Raw genomic sequence first — 23,402 nt, 5'->3', positions numbered from 1 at the left:
ATACTATACTTACGGAAGGAAAAACAAAAAACAAAACAAAACAAAACAAAAATCAAATAATCAACTACAAAGTGGGGGAATAACTGGCTGGACAGTCATACAGCTGAAAAAGATCTGGGGGTTATAGTGGATCACAAATTGAGTAAGAGTCAATACTATGATGCAGTTGCGCAAAAAAAAAAGGCTAATATTGTGGGGTGTATTAACAGGAGTGTCATATGCAGGACACAGGATGTAACTGTCCCTCTCTAACTCAGCTAGAGTACTGTGGTTCAGTTGTGGGAATCACACTTTAGGTAAGATGTGGAGAGAGTCCAGAGGAGAGCAACAAAAATGATGAAGGCTAAGAAAATTAGGCATGTTAAGTTTGGATTAAAGAAGATGAGGGGAAACCTGATAAGTCTTCAAATATGTTAAGGACTGTTATAAAGAAAATAGTGACCAATTGTTAACCATGCCCACTAAAGTTGGAAAAAATAGTAATAGGCTTAATCTGCAGCAAAAGTGATTTAGGTTAGATACTATGAAAAACTTTCTAAATACATGGACAGGTTAAGTCTTGGAAGCCTGTTCCAATGGAAGCTGTGGAATCCCTGTCATTGGAGGTTTCTAAGGGACAGTTTAGGTTTACTTGGTCCCGCCTCAGGTCAGGGAGCTGGACTAGATGACCTCTCAAGTTCCTTTCCAATCCTACATTTCTCTGATTCTATGAACTTGGGCTTGTAGACAAGGACATGCTTGCCCTTCAGAGCAATTTGTTACCCAACTGACAAAGTTTTGAGGAGGGTGAGAAACACCACAAAATACTTTTGACTCTAAACATGAAGTAACCAGTGAGGGAAAGGAGGAGGAAGAATAGTCAAGCAGAAAGATTGGGACTAATTTAGCCTTGAAAAACTACTGTAAATTGGCCAGCCCAGTCACAAGTTAAATTCCTCAAACTTTTACTGTATTATGTATGATAAAAATGTCTTCATTAAGTTGCCTATCAAAAGGTTTACTTGCTCTAGGCAAGAACTTGCCAAGACTGGCCTAATTATTCACAAAAAATAAGTCCACACAATCCTTTTTTCTGTCCAAGAAACGGAGGACTTCTCTGAAGGAGCTCAATCCATCTTTAGGAGCAGAATGGAAACTTAACTACAAAGGCAGCTCTAATGACATGAAGGTTCTGATTCCTTTTTGGCACATCTACCCTACTGAGAGAAGCATAGAGCTGAACTGGCAAAGATGACAAAGAACTTTTAGTTAACTTTAGATGTGGCTCTTTATTAAAATCAGCAGGTCAATTCACTCTATAGTTAAAGAACAGTTTTGTCTGGCATCAATTTAGAAGCAACTCATCTGTTTGCAGGAATTAATGAGCAAAATTTAGGTTCTTTCTTGTGGAAATGTTTCAAGTCTGACACTGATTTTCCCAAAGACTTTACTCCAAAATTCTTGGATTAATGTAAAGACAGATATTTCCATTTTGCTCTGGAATGCAAGGATGAATACAGTGGGGAGAGAAATCTCAGAAAGAGGATATACAAGATGGAGAAACCAAACAAGACATTTAATTCCATGAGAAGTATAGTCTAAATATGAATAAAACTGGATAATTGTAATGTTTGCTTGTTTACATTTGACATTTCTTGAGCTATTTGGCAGCATATAGGAATTTTATACATAAACTGGGCATGTTATTGAATGTAAAATGCTTAAATCCTCTGACTTGAGAAATACATTTATTTGTATACCTTCTCCTGAAGAGTTAAGGACAACATTCAGCACTGGATTTCTTCCCTTTCACCTGATCATTTTGCATCATGCAACAAGAGATGTCTACAGATTGGGTCCTCAGGACTGTAACTTTTCTTGGTATAAAAGAGGTTTGTGGTTTTCACTCAATTGAGTTTCCATTTTCCTCCTACAGTAAAAGCATTTTACTTTTTGAAGAGCTTCATGCTGCAACTGAATTTACTAAAAAGAAAACTGATCAAATTATTTCCTGCAAGTGACCAGAATTTTGCTGTCTCGGGAAAAGAGTGAGTTCAATAGTTGTAAGAAATCTTAAAAGATGTACCTCAAGGAATCTTCCACTTATAATGTCACATCCTTTAGAAAATAGAGCAAGTGTTTACTACAAAAAATAATCCAACTTTTTTACATAAAAATATATATATAAAATTCCCTGAAACTACCATTTTACAGAGTGATTATCACATCACCTATTCTTTGTTAATGCCATGTGACAATCTAGGAAAATAAACCACAGTTTCCGTATATCAATGTAATACTTCTGTTAAAAAAATACTGATCTCAACTTATTTATTGTTAGTTTACAAATAAAAATGTAGATATTGTAAATTAGGGTAAGCAAAAGCATGCAAATCTATAGATTCTATATCTGAATTCCTAGATTAGCATTAAAACCAATCACCGCAACAAATACCTCAACAGTATGCCTTGTGTGCAGAAAGGAAGCGATACTGAACATTCAATGCCACAACTGTAAGGTTTTCGGAGAAGCACCTGTGGCAGTTTCAGCAGTTTCTATATGGAATGCTCCCCCTTTCTAGGATTACTTGAAAAAATCAAGTCAATTCGAATTACGTAGCTGTAAAACATTGACATGTGTAGTTTTTACAGTTTCAGAATCTTCTGTTTGATTTAAACGGGCAATGGTGCATAAACAGGAAACTTATATCATAAGGGATCACATATTTGCAGGCAACATTAAGATTAAAAGTTACATTAACATACATAGAGTGCAGTAGCACGTTAGTCATTGTGTTTAAGCCATCACCATGTGACCACCTTAACAATGAGACACAGAGCCTTTCTGGCTTTTAAACATTACTACTTTCATGCTGAAGCCAATTTAATTGTCAAGTTCTTTGATGAAATTTAAATAGTATGGGCTAAAAACTACTGATCATCTCATGGCTTCAGTTACTTTAAATTTAATATGCTGTATCTCAAATGAATTAGTACTATGCTTATACAAAAGTTAGCAGAGACAAGGATCAGAACACTATGTCCACAGTGAGAAAAATCTTTTCCTACAGACATCATCAGTATACTAGCCTACAGTTTCTAAAGCAAAATATTTAAAAAACAAACTTAAAATGTTTTAACCCTTTGGTGTCCAAGTACAGAAGTTGCAAAATATTTTTTTTAAATGCATGTTCTTCAGATAGTGGTAGTAGAAAAGGAAAAAACACTCTTAATTAATGGCATTTTAGATTTGCTGGAGAAGTTGTGAAATGTTTTTGGTAGAAATACATACTGGGCTTCTACACACAGACATGAGAAGTTGGTGCCAAGTTTTCATTTCACATCCAGTGTCATGGTATAATGATGATTAAATTTTAATGAAAATTTTAAACAACTTTTTAAACCATTGGCCAGATTCTCAGTCTCCCCTCACATCCCCACAAAGAGTGTGTTAGGAGGAGGAGTGGAGCGCCATTCTACTAAGGCAATTCCTCATATACTAATCTACGTCAGGGCCATGGTAGCTTGTGAACCATGGAGCTGTAACATTCAGAAGTAATTAACAGATTTTCCACATATGCTGTATTACACAATAAGTGTTTCCTAAGCACTGTTCAAAGACAAGATAAAAGGGACTACAATAGTTTTCAAAGTGGTAATCTGTTCACCTAAGCAATGCACCATAATGAAAAAGACTTTCTCTGCTAAAAAAGAAAAAGATCACAAAGACTTCCCAGATTGTTGACAGCAACGCTCAACAACAAAACCTTTATAGCATCACCAGAGTACTTTGCCAAATTGACCCCAAGGAAGATTCACAAGAGAATACTAGAAGTTACAGAGTAAAAGAGAAACCCAGGCTTCAACAGAATACCCACTTGATACAAATGCAACTGATGACACCATTTTTACTATGTCAAATACATGTACTAAAGTCAAACTGGATGATCTACATTAGAAGATCAGAAGAGAGTAAGTATTACTGCAGCTATTCAGTGACTAGAGACAGATTAGGAATTCAAGTTAGACTTTTTTCCATAATGGAAGTGTGTTAAGGAGGTGTCATCAAAGCAGAAATTGCAAGGACCGTTTGTTTGTGTCTATCGAAAAGCAATAAAGTTGTATTTTAAGTCTCAAACCCATTCAGGAAAGACTACCAAGCAAATAGTCTTCAAAAAAATCAAGATAAAACACAAACCTGAGAAGCTTAGTAGTAAAAATGCTGCTGCAAAAGAAGCAGAGCTTTTACATGCCACAAAGGACAGGCTGTGCATGGTTTTCAACAATCACCTCAACACTGCTCAATATACAGAGAGAGACCATTGGCAACATATGGATAGACAGTTTAACCAAGAAAATTTCTCGTGTTAGAAAGCCTGAATCATGTGCTGTAGAACTCCCTTGGACAATAACCTATATAAAAACAAGTTATACTTGAGGGGAGTATTTAATATAAAAATTGTTCTACATGAAGTAGAACAAATGATGTGATTGATGTAGGTCATCTTCTTAGAGAAACTTTTCTTTAATGTCAAGTGAAAGTGGAGAAATAGATATAGAATGCAAAATTGGACCAGTGGCAGTTAATTACAGATCAAATGATAGATCTGCTACTTTCCACTAGCGGTGAAAGATTTTTAGATTCAGAGAGCACTGGAATACTTTCTGCAACAAAATGAGTGGACGTGATTACGTACATTTAATCTGATAAAAGACCTTTTGGGTTCAAAACTAGCAAGGTTTATGAGCAAGATTTAGATGAGCAAGAACTCTCATGACAAACTCAAAGAAAACCAAACCAAAAAAATCTCAAGCTCTGCCAAATATATAAAACAAGACAGAAAAAACAAACTGTTCTAAAATATGAGTATAAATATACTGAAGCAATGGTTCTCAAACAGTGGCCAGTGAAGCACTTCTAGGCAGTGGACAGATATGCTTTTGTCAGAGATAAGGCATGCCAGGCTTTTATGCAAGAGATACCTCCTGTAAACTATAATGAAGTCAGACACAAAAGGTTTTTCAGAGCCTTTTTTGATCAATTAAACTTAAAATTTCTATGTTTGTGTGACTGCTTCATGTTTTTCTTTGTCAGTTGTTTCTCTGGACAGGGGCTACAGTGAAATACGATATGAGTTTAAAATCATACACTCAGGCAGAGGGTATCAGCAGAACAAATACAGCAAATTCTACCCCTTCTCTTATTGTCACAGGCCTACAAACAGCTAGTCAGAACCTGATATTCGTGGGCAACAGTGTATTTCCCCACCACAGCAACTGCTAAAATAATGCCCTATGAACATTTTCAAATCATTATTCTCTTGGTCATCCTGAGGTCTCTGTTGCAAGTAACTATCAACGTATTTTACAGAAAAGTTCTCCTGCATCTGGATTAGTCCATCTGAAGAACTGCATGTTGAGAACAAGCCCAATATGCTCCATCTTAGAGTCCATTTCCTCAACAAGGAATCCTAAAAACACTGGAAGAAGCCAGAGCCATGATCACCAACATACTTTGAAGACAGAAATCTACTACCTGTACCTTCAAGTAAGCAATCCAGCAAGTACTTAAACCTCACCAGGGAAGAGGGAGGGGGGAAATCTAGCAAATTACCACACAGCAGTATCTAAACTCCTTTTTCTAAGGGAAAGAATCAAGAAATTTATGAGAAACTAGTTTACAATTCAATTAGGCTTATGCCAATATACTACATCTTTTCCAGTGGAATTCCAGGCAGGGGCATGGGAAAAGATTTCTGTTGTTGCTTGGATGGAGGACTTCCTTTCCTCTATGGCAGGGGTTCTCAAACTTCATTGCACCACGACACCCTTCTGACAACAAAAATTACTACATGATCCCAGGAAGTGGGGCCAAAGCCCCACTGCCCCAGGCCGGGGGAGGGGGGGCGAAATCAAAGCCGAAGCCCAAGGGCTTCAGCCCCTGGGGTAACTTGTGCCACGCCACCCAGGCTGAAGCCATCAGGCTTTGGTTTTGGCCTCAGGGGATAGGGCTCTGCTCCCAACGAGTCTAAACGCCAGCCCTGGAAACCCCATTAAAATGGCGGTGAGACTCACTTTGGGGTCCCAACCCAGTTTGAGAACCGCTGCTCTATGGACTTCAATCATGCTCTCACATATGTCAGCATTTCTCTGTTGTATCTGATAATATCAATAACTATGGCTGTCCCGCCTCACATTTAAGAACAGGCAATTACCACAAAAAACAACCAATTCTTGTCTTAATAGAATCTGAAGGCAAGTGTTTTCCTGGACTTTTTGCTATTACTGAATACCGAAATAACTACAGCTGTGAAAAAGGTCCTCTGCCACTTTGGCTGGCAAGGAGGCTAAGCCCAATCACCTTCAGTTTCTGTGACTGACTCTCCAGCCTTAATGGACTGTGATGTAAGAAAGCTTCCAATCTTAAAGCACTCATTACTCCAAAACGAAACAGCCCCCACTTACCAAAAGAGGCCTCCAAGAGCACATTAACCTGGTGGTCTGTTCTCTCTACTGAATACAGAGTCAGGCTTAAGGTTACTTATTTTCAAAAACTTCCTTGAAATTGGCCCTAACAAGATCCTATTAGCAAAACAGAGTTTGATTTCGACTGCATCTTCTTGATAATGTCCTAAATTACTTTAAGTAACCCAGGAAGTATAGATGCCACCAGGAAGGTGAGGAATTGAGTTAGGAAAGGAGGTACCTACAAGATGGTACTTAGTTTGAAAAGGGTCTATGTCATGGTTTACCATAAATATGAAACACTGTGCTAAGAAGTGTTTAAATGAAAGCAAGATGGAAAATAATCAATACGAAGTATTAGAAGTATTTGGGCATAACAAAACTAATAGGCTGATTCTTCTATACCGAGTGTCAGTACTGCCATGTATACTCTAGAGGAGAAGAAGTGGTGTAGGAGAAGCATTTCACATCAAGAATATTTAATGATAGCAAGCTTCCATTCAATAATGAAGGCATGATAGTTAAATTATTTGGGTAACGAAAAAAAGAATATTAAAAAATGCAACTGTGGGGACATGCTACAGAGCACCAGGAGTCTAAGAGACCAAGAATAAACAACTTCACATACTTGAAACCCCATATACCTGCTAGGTGATAAGCACAGACCTGTATGTGAAGCAGGTTCCTAAATGATGAAGTAGAGAATCCAACCAAAGGAGAAATCTTGATTTTTTTCCTTCAAAACTGATGAGGATTTGACTGACAGATAGAAATCTTATAACCTGATCTTTTATACTATCCAAGGTATCTGTCACCATGAAATCTAAGCATTACTGTGGTTTCCAACTGTTGGAAGGCAAAATTTGGAAAAATTAAGTAATCTCTGATGGTAAAATCAGACAACCAGCATGCATGAGGGCTAAGGAAATCCTAAAAGAGGTAATAATTAAAATGCCAACTAGAATTCACCTGAAAAACAATGTGATGACAAATGTGGCTACAGAGACTTCACAGAAGGCTTCTCAAAGGATCTAAAAGAATCTGCCATTAAAAAACCTGTTCCAGTACTTAAAAAAAAAAAAAAAAAAAAGGTGGAGGAAGCAGCCAAATAAGAATAATTAAAACCTGTGTGGGGAAAAAAAATTGCAAAAGTAGATTAAGTCAACAGTATAAAGGTGAGGGAGGAAGTTCTGATAAACTGAGGAAGTACTATAAACACCAAGCTAGTAACATAATGAAAGGACTGAATTAATTCACTCAAATGTACTCCCAATCTGTTCTGTAGCCAAGGATAAAAGATACTGAGGTGAAATAGAAGTATTAATTATTTTATAACAAAGGGCCTACAGGCCTGTAAAATATTTAGTTTAGACAAACAAGACCACAGGCCTGAAGAAACACCTGAAATAAGCAAGTAACGTTCATATCCAGTAACTTACCCTAGATTAGAAGTTGTCATAAGACAGAATGCTGCATCAAATATGTATATCACATTGCTGATATTTAGGAATTATATATTGCAATGTACAAGTTAAAACTGGTTAGAGTATTTTGCAGACAGAGTGTCAACAACATGCTAGCCACAAGTTATTATGATGACTGAGTGATGTAAATCTTAATGAGGGGGATGAACAAGTTAGCCTATGATAAATGGGGCATCTTAGAAGAAGAGTGTGGAAGTTCAAATAAGGAAAAGGGACTAAAGCACAGTGGGCATCAGCATAATACAATATAAAAGCTATATCCTGGCCTGTGTGCCTTGGGAGACAGCAGAATGACACCCACGGGTGATGATGGTAACAATGAAGATAAGAATGACTGACACTTTGGGTTTCTCCACAAAGGATGGAGTGAGTATATGAATGCTCTGATGCCAGAGGTCTTGACCATTCTGAATGATCACAAACACTCCAACTCAGTAAAGTAGGTAGAGATCTTGCTAACCGTATTAATAAAAATATTACAAAGTCAAAAGGCCCTTCCTAAGCCTAAGTATTTTTCCTGTGCACATCAGGGCTCTCGTTATATTGAGAACTCTTTTCGAGCTCGAGGCTGAGCCCTGGCAAAACCACAGATGCTAACTGGGAATGAATACACAATCAGTAGATCAGGCAACAGTTCTGGTGAGAAAGCAGCTGAAATCTATGGGTCAACGAGAGCTGAACGCATAAAGTATCATCATGATGTAGTTCATTCACCCAACAGAAGCAGATGTACTACTGATTTCACAGTTTCAAATGCCACTGGTCTCATTTTGACTTTGGCTATTGACATGTCTATCTCAGCACTTCAATATCTTCCCTTGGAGACCAAATTTAGTTATCACAAACCAGGAAGGAAAACACTTTTTCCTCTGTAACTTTTCTTTAATGGCCATAGACAATGGTACTGGTGCATCACTACCAGGCTTTGACAGCAGAATATATACACTATTTTTCTACAAGATTTGACAGAACTCTTCCTCAAACAAATGAAGTTTTCACTTGTATTTCAGTATTCAAGAACAATATATCTGAATATTTCAAGAACAAACATGGTATGGAAAAAATGTGGAATTTCTTCCTTTTTATCAATTTAAGCAAAACTGCCCTTAGCAAGATTTAGTGTGTTCATCTGAATGAACATGTATCAAACCACACCATGATCTAAGTCAAGAGTTCTCGCCACCATTGCAGGATACAGATGAATCAATAATTGGCCACTGGCAGAGGGTCTCTTCCGTCAATCCAACTCAAGACTGAGTCACTGAAGTAGTACAGTGTGGCTGCTCAAATGGCAGTTGCAGAAGTCTGAACTGTTCATACAAACAGGAAAAAGAATATGATCAGAAATGTGCTGATATGATGCACAGATGCAAAGTGCCAGAAATCGTTTCAAATGATCACGGTCATTAATAACAGCAGATATACTGATGTGTATTTCTTTCCCATTTATCAACATTGCGTGTTCAGCATTTATATTTGGGGTTTTTTTTAAATGAATGAAATATTATAAACGTGTATTTTTAGAAGTTATCAAATTATTTGGGTGTGGAAAATAAATTAAAAGGGCAAAAGAAAACCTGGCACCAAGAAGTCTTTTCTTTGTAGACTTTTGTGAACACTTGTTTCATCATTATTTTTAAGGTGCACAATTTTGACAAATATATAAATGGTGCTATTATGCAATTTTAATAAAAATCCAGCAGTTATTATTGATTACTTTAAAACGTATTATCCACATTAATAGGTCAGTTACATGGCAAACCTTTTCACTCATATGAGGACATTGTGATCACCTGCTTCCCCTCTTCAAGATTCCATGAATGCCATAGTTAGAAGCAATCATTTCTATGGATGTAGGACATACTGTGCACAGAACATGATTCAGCTAATATGAGAAAGAAAATACCACCAAAAAAGTCAAACTATTTTCAATGGGGTACATTTAATATTGTTTTACAATTAAAAATTTACATAGGAATGGAGACCCATATTTTCTTTCATCAATTAGGGAAATAATGCAAATCTTAGTCCAGTTTAGACTGCAACGTACTGTATTTATTTTATAGGAGTGGTGAACTATCAAGCTGGAAATAAAGTAAACTTGGAGAACTTCAAGAAAATAAATTTATTCAAACTAAAGTTAACATTATCTGTCCAGCAAGGATAAAATTAAAAACGGTCAACATTAGTTAGTTTCCAATTTAACTTAATGAGTAATAAGAATACTGTAAAAACCTATCAAACATTGTGGTAGCCTAAATTAGCTTTTGTACTCAATTTTAAAAGAGCACTATTTCAATGATCAGGCTTTAATTAGTATAATATTTTCATCAGAGTAAGTCCATAGTGAAACAATGGAGTCCTAGTATCCTTGTGTTACTTCCCATGCAACACAAGTAAATGATGTGAAATTCAGCATACGTTGTATACCTGTTTATATCAGGTGTCTTTATATTTGCCTATCTGCAGTCATAGTTGTATTCTCTGCATCTTCATGCAACTACATTTTTTAGTAACAAAAACACTGTATAAAGAAAAACAAGCATTTATTTATAAAAAACGGAATAAGTAGTGCAAATTACTATGAACCAAGGGCCAAGTTCACCACCAGGACCTATGGGCACAGTTAACTAAAATCAGAGACATTATAATTGCTTTACATCATCAGTGTATTTGGTTCAATGTGTTTAATTCTGTATTTAAAAATAAAACTTCTTTGATCCCATATAATCAATCATTTCATTTACTATATCCATGGTTGAATTAATTAGTATAGCATAGTGGGAAGAGTCCAATTTTTTTCTTTAAGACATAGAACAGATGAGAATAAAAATGTAATACTTTAGGTACTCTGAATTTTCAAGAGGTTACATAATCAACGAGACCATTAACTGTTGGTCCAGATTCAAACCTGGATGCCTAAAAATCAGTACCCTTTTCAGATGTTTAAATATTGATATGGCTTAATTTTAGGCATTTAAATTTGAAAAACTATAAGTGAAATCCTGGACCCACTGAAATTAATGGCAAAACTCTCATTGAGTTTACTGGGCCCAGGATTTCACTCCATATAAAATTGATTAATCAAATTAAGGCACTGATCCTGGAAACTGATCTACAAACACAGACACGTGGGCTTACAGAGTCCAAGTGCATTCAGTTAGGGTCCATGCAGACTAACAGTCCACAGAAGCAAATCAGCTTGAAAAACTGAGGCCTTGGACTATAATCCCCTCAGGGGAGGGCCTGTTATTTTACTGGTCTATAAAGCCCCATGGAACACCTAAGGCACTGTATAAATAATGAAATTACCAATTTTGTCTATTTGGTAATCTATTACATCAAATTGTCATAAATTCGCACTATTTCTTTTGCACTTCAGACTACATTAGAAAGACCAAAAATAGTTTTGGCTAAAGTTAGATACCCTCTACAAAAGTTTATAACAATATTTTGCTTACACAGTACAATGACATGTCAATATCAGGAAAGTTTAATGCAATGATTTAAATTTAGAGCAGTCTCTCTTAACTGTACTGCTTGTATAAGGAAAACCCTATTAGTGCTAACTATTAGTTTATTTTACTTCTAGAATCTTATTTATTTCAAGTACTTTATTATAAAGTTCTATACCACTTAACATTATCCTTTCTGACAATTTCAAAATCAATTTGTCACCTACTAATTGATGATAATTAAAGCTTCCTCAATTCCACAGTAAATTTTAATTCAAGTTTGCCTCAAGCATTCACTTTCAGATGTGTTCAGTTCAAAATGGGGATTTATAAAATTAAGTTTGATTTAAAGTAACATATCAAGATTCCACTCAGTTTGCATAACAATTTTTAACTGAACACCATTATACTATCAAGACAGTTGTGTTTAATATTATTAACCTGTAAATTATGCTGCTTTCTGGACACTATATGGTACTGTAACAAAGAACTAATTAAGGCAGATTTCACGGATGCAGCGTTACAAAAAACAGTAAGATGGAAACCAAAGGGTTAAACAAGAAACTAACTCTGATTCTTATTTCACTTATAACTCAGATTCACATTGCAGGTTAAAATACAAAAACACACTAATTATCATTTAAATAATAAAAGCTAGTTCTAATTATAAACAAAGTGCTAAAGTATTTACATTATTATAAGCCGTAGAGCTTATACTCAACATGTCTAGGTGAAAACTGCATCCATTTTGTCCATGCTGTAAGTTGCAAAAGTTTGTGAAATTTTCTGAATGTTTTTGCAGTACATAAACCTTTAAAGAAAAAAGTTAACAGTGCAAATACACAATATATACTAACAAAAGTTATTACACTAATAGCTGAGTGAATCTTTTTTTGGCAAATAACTCTGCTCTAGCTCTTTTGTAAATTTATTCATTAATATGATGTATAAAGTGTTGTAAGAGATAACTACATAGCAGACAAGATGTAAAATTTTGGGGCATTTTACAGAGGTGTGATAAATATGGTTTTAATAACTTAAATATACACTCTGTTTCATATATTGCACTGATTGATATCACTTCAAGTGCAATATTTTTTATTACTAGATGTTAAAAATCTTAAGTTTTACAATAAATGAACATGTCTAACTAAAGTTCTTTTAATAAGATGTTTGCTGTTCTGATTTTTTTCAGTTTTATTAGTATCTATGTTTGCTATCCTATGTTAGTTAGTTAGACACACAACAACCAAGCAAAAAACCCCACTTACTCTATTTGAGCTCCATGAGCTACAAGGGCACTTATGGAATCCATACTACCAGATCGTGCTGCTTTATGAATAGGGGTTTCACCAACATAATCCTGCAAAGACAGAGCACATTTTGTCAGGTATAACTACTCCAAAAAAATAAAATTACATTATTTCTAAGCATTCAGGGTCTTTTTCCTGACATTAATTAAAGAAATGGATTAGTAAAAGTATCCAGTTATGAATGTAACCACTACTTTAATAGCGTTGTAAAGGTTGTAAACTGTCAGCTTCCACCTCAAATCCCACTTCGCCTTCAGCACTTATGATAGAGTTAAATATAAAGAAGTGTTTTTAATTTATAAGGGAGGGAGTCGCACTCAGAGGCTTGCTGTGTGAAAGCAGTCACCAGTACAAAACCCTTAAGTTCACAGGAGCCAATAGGCTTTGCTATTGCCTTATGACCTACCATTCAGCCCAGAATCCCACTATAGACCATGAGAGGACTGAATGTCTTATTAAGACGAGTAGACAGAGGTATGCTCCTTAGATGGGTCAAGGTGTTTCTTCCTCCTGCTGTCCCAGCCAAAATCCCTCCAACACCTCTGAGACCATGGAGTGGGATGGTAATGCCACTTTAATTACAGACATTTAGTGGATTAAGGGAACTACAGAAAATATGATCATTGTGCTTATTTACAGCATTTGTTTAATAGCAAATCCTGTACTTAAGGTGGCAACATTTAAATTATAACTATTATTCACTTGCTACTTTTGAAACACTTCTGGAGCGATGAAATTATTTACAATTATATTTAACTAGAAGATGATTGGTTTGTTAGATTATGAGGAAAACACTCAAGCATGTTGGGATTTACATAAGACTGGAAAACACAACCCACTTGTCATTGACAAAAGTTATTCCCCATCCCTGAACTTAAAAATAACCCTGAATTTTGAAAACTAGCAAGCAAATTGTATTTTTTCTAAAGGACATCCGAGATCAAATTTAAGGGAAAACTAATGAATTCTCCCTACTGCCAAAATCACTCTTTTTATTTGGTACAATACTCTGGATAGATTACCAGTCAGAATGGGTCAACAGGAAGAACCAACCTCTCTTTTCTACTGGCCAATAGGCTGCACAGAGTACAGTTCAATAGCAAGAAAAGCATTTCTCATCCAGACCCGTTCTGAGAGTCTGTTGTTACTACAAAGGAAGGCTCATTACACTAAACTGAGACAAGCAAAGAAGCTAATTGGATAATGAAATTATAAGTCTGGAAATTCAGTTCTTAGTTTGAGCATGCTCAGTTACAGCATATCTTAAGTAAGCCCCTTTTGTGACAACAAAAATGCACATTTCTGAACAGCTCCAGAGGTTGATGATGGGGTAACTTGTGTAGGAAACTGTTCATGTCTCATTGAATCAATCATAGCACAGTCCTTCCTCAAGGTAAAAGCTAACCTCTTGCTCTCATGCAAGCCTCTGTAAACATACAGTAAAATGCGATCTCAGTGGATGCTCTCCTACCCCATTCGTCTTAACAATCGAGATAATTTGGATATTAAAATGGTCACACAACTTTCTTGTTTAAAAAATTACATTAGAAGTTAAAGTTGCACAATAAAAATAAAATCTAAAAATGAAAGTTAAAATTCCTACAGCAGAGTTAACTTGACAATATTGCACATCCTATTTGTTTTATGGTAAATATTTTACAGCATAAAGAAGATAGTAACCCTTTTTTTGTTGTTGTTGTTAAAAGTGAAGTATTACCTAGACAACAATGCAACTGAAAATTTCTGATCCACCACTGTAGATTTAAAAAAAAACCAAAACCCTATATATGGGTTTGAGAACATGGGTTTTCAAACTTCACTGCAGCGCGACCCCCTTCTGACAATAAAAATTACTACATGATCCCAGGAGTGAGGACTGAAGCCTGAGCACACCTGAGCCCCACTGACCCGGGTGGGATAGGGCGACAAAGCTGAAGCCAAAGGGCTTCAGCTCCAGGCATGGGACCTGTAGTCTGAGTCCCAACATGCAGGGCTGAAACCCTCAGGTTTCAGGTGGTAGGGGTTGGGCTTCAGCCTTGGGCCCCAGCAATTCTAAGCATAAATATTTCCTAGGTGCCTATGTTTCTGCCCACGGGCACGTGCACGTGCACTGCTTCCTCACTCCCACCTAAGCCCAAGAGCAATCCACAAACTGGCAAGAGGAAAGACAAGTGAATGCCTATTGTGTGTTCGGGGCCCAATCCAGGTGTGTGGTACCATTCAAAATCCACCCACGTTATAACATTCAGCCCAATGACTGGAGTATTCAACATGGAATTTGGGAGAACTGAGTTCAGTTCCCCACTCTGAAAGGAGACACCTATTCAAATCCTACCTCTAAGCAGTGTGCTCTAACTCCAGAGCTATGGGATATTCCAGTGTGAGACTACCTCAATCTCTGCTGTTGAAGCTTTGGCAGAGTCACAAGAGCAGTGGGGCTGGAACTTGGATCTCCCACCTTCTAAGTGATGCACTAGGCACGAGGCTTTAGAGTCTCTCTCTCTCCGCCCTGCCATGGTGGGTCACTAGCAGAGATAGTCACCTACATCCAGGCTGCAGAGAGGTGCCTATCTCCATGAAAAGGGTGGAGCTTAAGAAACCTCTCCCATCTGCTTGTTTAGGTTGCTCCTCGCCTAGCCAGCTAGCCTTTGGGAATCACATTCTAAGATGCCTATCTCTTCCCATTCATTGTGTACCAGGTTCAGGCACCTAACTCAGGCTTTGTGGATTTCAACACTGTTCCTGTGACTTTTTAGGTGCCTTGAAGTTAGGCACTGCAACGCTCAGCATCACAGCACAAGTCCCTTTGTGAATCCAGACCTACCGGTATGTAAGTATTTTTAAAAACTAAACCAATATCAAACCCAACATTAATCCATACCTGCTTGTTTATGTTGGCCCCTGCTTGAACCAACCAGATCAGGCACTGAGGATGTCCTCCAAAAGCAGCAATATGGGCTGGTGTTTGGGCAAAACGTGTTGTACAGGTATTTACAGTAGCGCCAGCTCTCACTAACTGCATTAGACACTCCAGCTTAAACAGACAAGGGGAAAATAATTTAGAAATTACCCATCAAATATACCGATACTATATACATCGCTGATTAAATTAAAGGAGAAAGAGGAACAATATCAGTTTAAACTGACCATTAGTGGAAGCAGGCTGAACAACATGACTAATAAAATAATAAACTGGGCCGTCACCACCTCTTCCAGGTTTCTCAGCCACTAAAGAAATAGCCAAGAGAAATGTAATTCTTGCCAAAAAAAATTTTTTTAAACAAACCCAACACCATTAATTTGATAGGGGAAAAAACTGATACTTTAGAGACAATTATAGCAGGGATTTGTATTCTGTTTGCTTCTGTCAGAAAAGGTGCTACGTTTCTGATCTGGAAAGCTGTAAATGCAACTTTAAATAGACACTGTCAAGTAGCATTTGCTAGAACTTTAGTTTTTTTAATAAACAAAACCTACTGTGAACTTAAATGTTTTCAGGAAAGTTTAAAAGGAAGGGAGCATGAAGAGTATGCAGTAAAGAATGATAACTAAAAATTCTACTTTAATATTTCCCTAAAGTTTTGGAAACTCAAACTCTAAGAAGAAAGTAAAATGCTTATTAACTTTTCAGTATCCTTGTTGAGTTAAATGAAAATATAACATAAAAATGCTGAAGAGTATGTGTATTACAATTCTTTCCATTTAAAATTTCTGTAGTGCAGTCACTGGTAACATAGCAAAAGGATCTGTTTGGGTTTTTTGGTTGTCTTTTCAAATATGTGTCAAGTATCAGAGAGGTAGCCGTGTTAGTCTGGATCTGTAAAAAGCAACAAAGAGTCCTGTGACACCTTCAAGACTAACAGATGTATTGGAGCATAATATTCACCCACAAAAGCTTATGCTCCAATATATTTGTTAGGGCTTGGCTACACTTACAGTTTGCAGCGCTGGTAGTTTGCAGCGCTGGTCATCCAGCTGTGTAGGAGCAGCGCTGGTGTGTGGCCACACTCACAGCTACCAGCGCTGGTGTGTGGCCACATTTGCAGCATTTCCAGCGCTGTTGGGAGTGATGCATTATGGGCAGCTATCCCAGCATTCAAGTGGCCGCAACGTGCTTTTCAAAAGAGGGGGGTGGAGTGGGGTCTAGTGTGACAGGGAGCGGGGGGAAAGAGAGAGTGGATTTTTGGAGCCAACACTGTGTGTTAGCTTCCTGACTTGAAAAATCAGAACATTTTTCCGACCCCTTAGTCTTAACTCTTAATTGCAAACAGCATGCAGGCAACACGACTCCCCGCTGTTTCCCTGCCTGCCTCTCATTTGATTGTTTACAGCCAGGTACAGATGATCACAGCAAACAGGAGCTTTGTTTGTTTTTTAGATAGCAGCAGCGGCAACGGAGGAGCTCCACAGAGCTCGTTCACAACAGGGAGGAGGATCTCATTTGATTGTTCACAGATTGATCACAGCAAACAGGAGCTGATAAGCAGCTCCGGTAGAAACGGAGCGAAACGGAGCTCCTCCGGAGGTTCACAACAAAACAAAGAGAGGCTGCATAACAAAACAAAGGGAGTAATTTAGTTAAAAGCATTCTGGGATATCTCCTTATTCCCTGGAGGCCAATAAAAGCGCTGGTGTGTGTCCACACTTGATGAGCAGCGCTGGATCACCAGCGCTGCAATCGCTACACCCCAACCCGGCCAGGTGTACAGCCAGCGCTGCAGCCAGGGAGTTGCAGTGCTGGATGTGCCTTGCAGGTGTGGACGGTTACTAATTGCAGCGCTGGAAAGCCTCTACCAGCGCTGCAACTTGCAAGTGTAGCCAAGCCCTTAGTCTTTAAGGTGCCACAGGACTCTTTGTTGCTTTTTCAAATATGATCACTTTGGCAGTGTCTCTTTATTCTGACAAAGAATCTCATATCATACTATGCTGAAATTTTTAATATTTCAACATTAAAATAATTCTGAGAATGCTTTGAAAAGATGTCAGATTAGTGGGGGGGGGGGGGTAGCAGAATTGCAAAGGTAATGGCTTAGAGAAAAGTGGTTGGATAATTGTGTCACGCAATGGCACCAACTTATGGCATTCAGGAACAGGAATCACTAGGAAATTATCTTATGTACAAACATACATTTGTTTTATACTAGGCGTCACTGTACTATGCTTAATTTTACTCTACGGATTAAGAGCATGTAGATCAAAGTTTTCAAGTCAAATGACTAAAATCAGGCATCTTGGTTTGAAAATTTTAACAAATACATGATCACTACATATATTTTGTAAACTTCAACTGTAATTGGGCAAATGTGTTGTGGAATTAGCGACTGTCCCTACCAGTTTAATAAAAAAGTTAAAATTAAATCTGTAATTTATGAATGTATAGGTTTAGATTTAAGAGAACTCTGATTACTAACTGTACTTCTCTGCTGAGAAAACAGGATGTATGAACAGCATACAGAAAATAAAATGCATTAAAAACTCTCAGTGGATTTAAGATTGGGTATAAAGGAAATATGGTAACTCACCATGCAACAGAGAGGGTTCAGAGAAGTGCCATGAGAATGATTAAAGGATTAGAAAACATGCCTTATAATGACAGACTCAAACAGATCAATCTATTTACCTTAACAAGGAGAAGGTTTAGGGGAGAATTGATTATAGTCTATAAGTATCTACATGTGTAGCAAATATTTAATAATGGGCTCTCAATCTAGCAAAGAAAGGTATAACATAATCCAATCCTGGAAGCTGAAGCTAAACAAATTCATAGTGGAAATAAGGTACACATTTTTAAGTGATGGTAATTAATCATTGGAACAATTTACCAAGGGTTGTGGTGGATTCTCCATCACTGACAAATTTTTAAATCAAGAATAGATGTTTTTCTAAAACATATGCTCTAGGAATTATTTTGGGGAAGTCCTATGTTTTATGGGAGGTCAGGCTAAAAGATCACAATGGTCCTTTCTGGCCTTGGAATCGGTGAATAAAGATATCTTGGGGGTGAGCAAAGAAATATAGTGCTAACGAACCTAGCTCCCACAAACCCTAACATTCAACACAGGAGAAGGTATTCTTTGAAAAGATAAATAAATAAATAGATGCTAAAACAACTGCAGTAATAATTAAGAGCTATATCGAGAGATAACTAACTTAAAGAGGCTGTAATAGAGATACAGTTGTAGTGGTGGTGTGAACTCTGCAAAATTTGCCCACCATTACCAACACTGGTTTGCCTCCACTGGTGTTTACACACCAAGGCTCTCAATGTCGTTGATTGGTTACCATAATCAAGCAGGGGTAAATAATTTGCTTAAGACACCAGTGACAGCCGGCGGCCCACCTACCAAAGTTACAAACAAAGGTGAAGTTGAGCGAGCATTAGCAACTGTAAGAGATTTTGCAACATAAAGACTAAGATGTCTAAAGGTTCTAGTGAAAGTGTTAATCTTTCACTCTGCCAAGAGCAAAGGATTTTTCTTTTTTTGTCATATAAATCCAGATTACTGGCCTGGAGAGGGGCAGGGAAACCTCAATGACAACTTATTGTGAGTTACACGTTGGTCGCAGTCTGTCAACTCCAAGGAAAAGCAATGGAACTGGAGAACCAGTGCCCTTCTTCTAGCATTTAAGGTCGATTTGTAACCCACACTAGCATTGTTTCAAAACCTGTAATTTAAAGTTATTTTTAAAATGGTTCTTTTTTTTACTTTTTCTTCTCTAATTTTAAGAAGTCTAAGAATAGAGAGGATGAGTTGCTGCACTTCATTAAAAGTCAGAACACGAGGCCTTCTGCCTCATGGACTGAGAGACCTGCTTCTCCGAGTCCCAACTCCATCAGAAAATGGAAGTAGCTGCTAGTCAGGAAGAGGCCAGAACACCAGGTTCCCTTATTCTTGTCCCATGGACTCGAACACTGAGCACTGGTTTTGGTGATCATCTTTTTGGTTTCTTTAATAAAAAAAAAAAAAAAAGAATATTTTTCAAGTTCATGATATAGCTACAGTGGGGATTGAGAATCAGGGTTAATCAAGGAAGATGGGGAGGGTTCCAGGGACTTACACGACAGGGAAGGAGGAGGGGGGGGGGCGACACTGGATTATGTACTTTTTTTAAAAACAACAGCCCAAAGAGGAATAGAATTTACTTACCTTACCTTATATACAAGTAAAGTAAAATAGTCCAACAACAACAACAGTCAAGGATCACAAAACAGGCAAGGATTACAAAAGCAAGAGGCAAGCTGATATGGTCACAGAAAAAATATGGCCAATTAGTCAAGGATTTAAAAAACAAACCCTCCCACACAAATATAGAAGGAAAGCATTAAAAAAAAAATCCACTATCTTGGTGCTGTATCCCTGCTCTCAATTCCCTTGTCTGGATGTTGGCTATTTAGATCATATAGTCTTTTATATTCTGACCTATCTTATAGCTCTGTACAACACCCAGCGTAATTCAAGGCACTATATAAATGAACTAGACAATACTTTCTTGAATACTAATTAATTTGGATGTAGCTGATTTTGTAGGAATCCATTAGTGTCCCAGGAGACAAGCATATCTCAGTTTTTAGGGAGTATACAGAAAACAGTGACTGCTCCAGAGGTATTTGAGGTACTAAGGAGCAGCTTGGGATTGACTGTGGTTTATGTTCATGAACATACTTTAACACCAAATCCTACCAGTGGAAGTCCGAACTGGCAAATGAGCCCTCAGACCTTATGAATGCCAGGGCACAGTTACCTGCTATTACAATTAATCATACATTTTCTTACTGTTTTTTTTGTTTTGGAACTGTGCTCTATTTGTCATACTTTCTTAGAAACTAGAATACTGCATTTCTCTTCCTACTACCTTTATCCTTTTCCATTTACAAATACTGATCCTTGTCATCCCTTCCTTACCTCCCTAACCCTCCAAAAAATGTAGTCTCTTTCTAATAAAACTAAACCTTTCAGTTTGTTTCCTTGTGGGGGCACTCACCAAAATAATAGTTCTTGTTTACTGATATTAGTCAAAACACCTGATTTTTTTTTTTAATTATCTGTGAAGACAGTGGGGCCGAGTCTCTTCTGTGCCCAGTACCTGCTTGGTGCAGCAGGAGGCAGTGGGTGTCTACAAAGGTGCAAGCTGGGGCTCTACAGTCTTGGGAATTATTCTACACTAGTCCCAACATACGTAAGAAAGCTGTTCTAAGGTTTGCCTGATGCCTTTGGCACCCATAAGGGGTATTCCACCAGTCAGGGGTGACTGGAGCATGATAATGTTTCAGCTACATCCCCTACACCGGGATGAGGGTAGCCTGGGAGCTGGATTCACACCACTGGGTGACTGCCCCATGCCAGGAGACTTAGTAGCTGGGATGGGAAGATGTGTCACATTATGGCCTTTTTGCTCTACTAGAGAAGCAGAAAGGGGCTAGACTAGGGAACAAAGTCAGGTCCAGTAATTTAATTTTTGTTTAGAAATGCAATTAATTCAACCCCCAGTAATGATAATTTTGAACTACGATAAGCTCCACTAAAGAAAACACAACAGCGGGGAAAAAAAGTATGTGCGTAAGTTCAATGGAAGTAGCTATTTTCATTTCTCAGCAACATGTTGTATTTATTTTTATCCAACGAAAGGTGTTCCAGATACTTTTGTACCAGATCACAAATTCAGGAACTAATTACCTGATAATGTCTATTTAAAATATTTTATTTTCCCTTAGCACAAATATAAGTAAAGGTTTGTAATTGAAACATACATCATCAACATGTACAGAAGCTCTTCATAAATCCAGATACAGCAAGGCTCTGCTACAGCAAAAGAATTCACTGAGGTTTAATGACCCAGCTCTGCCCCTACCCTTGGAAAATTGAATCGAGGCTCCTTAATTTACTGGTATCCTGCTTATCCTCTTTGTTGGCTTGCCCTCTTGCCTCTCTCCTCAAAGGCTTAGCCTCCTTTAATTGGACTAATTGTTCTGATTTGTGACGCTGCCAAAAGTGCAGCAATCTAAGAGCACTAAAATGTTAGTTATGTTTTCATGTATCCTATCTGTATACAAAACAAATCTTCTGCATTCCCTTTAGTATTTTCATTAAAGAAAGACGTCTGGCCACCGGGCATTTTGCGTAAGATATCTACCATTAGCTTGCAGGCCTGATTGTTCCCTCTACAAGTTCCTTTAAGAACCTTATATAGCCTGAGATAAAAAGCAATGGTTAAAGGCACAAGCGGCTGCTCTTCCCCCATAATACCAGAAAAGAAGAGAGCCAGAATGCGGCTTGCAGACAGAAAAATCACAAAAGATGGGGGGAGGGAGAGAACCATAACAGGGACTGGGGAAAATAAGGGAGTTAACGTTCAGATGTTTTGGAGCCACCGCACTTCCTCACACGGGGCCACGTCCTGCCCGCAATTCTAATACAAAACTGTCTCAGGGGGCCCAGACCCGACGCATCGCGCCCTTTCACCTCCCAGGCACCGCAGCGAGGGAGCCGTCAGGGCAGACCCCCCCGGCGCCGCTCACCCTCAGGGCCCCTGGGCCGCGCTCCGCCCAGCGATCGCCTCCTTCCCAACGCACACGCGGGTCGTCATAACACGGGCACCAAAACAGAGCAAAGTCTCCAGGTGGAGCCTGCGCGCGCAGGAAGGTCCGTTACTGGATCGGGGGGGGGAGGGGCACGAAAAAGTGGGTCCTTCTGGGCCCGCGGTAACTCCACACCCCGCCCCGCCCCCGCGCGCCGGGGGAGGAGCACCTGCCCCGCCTCCTCCCCATTGGCTCCCGCCGCAGCTGCCAGTGACCCCGGCACCTTTCGAAAGCTTGGCCAAGGGCCACGGATCTGTCCCTGTCAATAAAGCTCCCGGGAGGGGCCGGGCCCGCTCGGGGCACCGGGGGCTGCGGCGCTTCCGCGCCCCACCAGCACGAGCCGGCTGCCGGGGCCCGCGCGCAGGCAGGATGCCGAGGCAGCCGCTGACTCTCCCCCGGGACGTGGACAGGCCCCCGCCCAATATGTCTCACGTTCCCCCCCCGGGGGCGCCCCCACAGCCCGCCCCATTGCGCTCCCCAGGGGGTGCGGACGGTACCACGACCCCCGCCGAGCCGGGTGGCGGGTCCCGGGTCGCCCCTCCCGCGGCAGCGAGCACGGCAAGATGGCGCCGTGTGAGCCTGGGGGTCCCGCGGGGCAGCGCCCCCTCGCCGGGTCGGGCCGGGCCGGGCCGCGCCGCACCTTGCCGAAGTGCGCGGCCCAGTGGATGGGCGTCCAGCCGTAGAAGGAGTCCTCGACGGCCAGGTCGGAGCGGGGCGAGCCCTGCAGCAGCGCGCACAGGGTGGGCAGGTCCCCGTCGCGGCAGGCGCGGTGCAGGGGGAAGCGCAGGGTCAGCAGCTCCTCGCTGGAGAATCCCGCCTCCGGGCCGACTCCCAACGACATGGTGATAGGAGGCGACGGCGGCTCGAGGCTGCTGCTGAGTCCCGACCGACTCCGAGCACAAAGAACCAGGTGGGGCGGGCGCGTGGCTCCTCCCCGAGCGGCGTGGGCGGAGCAGGCAGCGCGCGGGGCGGGGGGGAGGGGAGCGGTTGGCCGGGAGGCGCGCGCGCGCGCTGGGTGTTCCTGTCACCGCCTGCAGGCCGCCAGCCGTTGGTGCCGCTTTGGCCCCCGGCCGCGAGCTTGACCGGGAACTAGAGGGAGCGCGCGCAGCATCGGAGCGTTGCCCCTGTG

General features: G+C 39.7%; 1 protein-coding gene across 5 annotated transcripts in view; it reads right to left on the bottom strand.

Moving 5' to 3' along the window:
* ANKRD10 (ankyrin repeat domain 10) overlaps positions 1–23,181 on the bottom strand; it is a 43,164-nt gene extending 19,983 nt beyond the window's left edge. Inside the window, exons 1-3 of one of the 5 annotated variants that reach the window (XM_045007751.1) lie at positions 22,914–23,173; positions 15,578–15,730; positions 12,655–12,746 (exon numbers count right to left, since the gene is read on the bottom strand). In XM_045007751.1, coding sequence (XP_044863686.1) covers positions 12,655–12,746; positions 15,578–15,730; positions 22,914–23,114 — 446 coding nt within the window. In that variant the 5' untranslated portion in view covers positions 23,115–23,173. Of the gene's footprint in view, positions 1–12,654; positions 12,747–15,577; positions 15,731–15,843; positions 16,508–19,506; positions 19,620–22,213; positions 22,370–22,913 lie in introns of those variants that run through there. The other 4 variants (XM_045007771.1, XM_045007777.1, XM_045007761.1 and 1 more) reach the window with 4 other exon arrangements.
* Between the last annotated feature and the right edge of the window lie 221 nt (positions 23,182–23,402).

This window comes from Mauremys mutica, chromosome 1, assembly GCF_020497125.1.
Source record: "Mauremys mutica isolate MM-2020 ecotype Southern chromosome 1, ASM2049712v1, whole genome shotgun sequence".
Lineage (NCBI taxonomy): Eukaryota > Metazoa > Chordata > Testudines > Geoemydidae > Mauremys > Mauremys mutica.
This window is presented reverse-complemented; position numbering and strand designations above follow the sequence as displayed.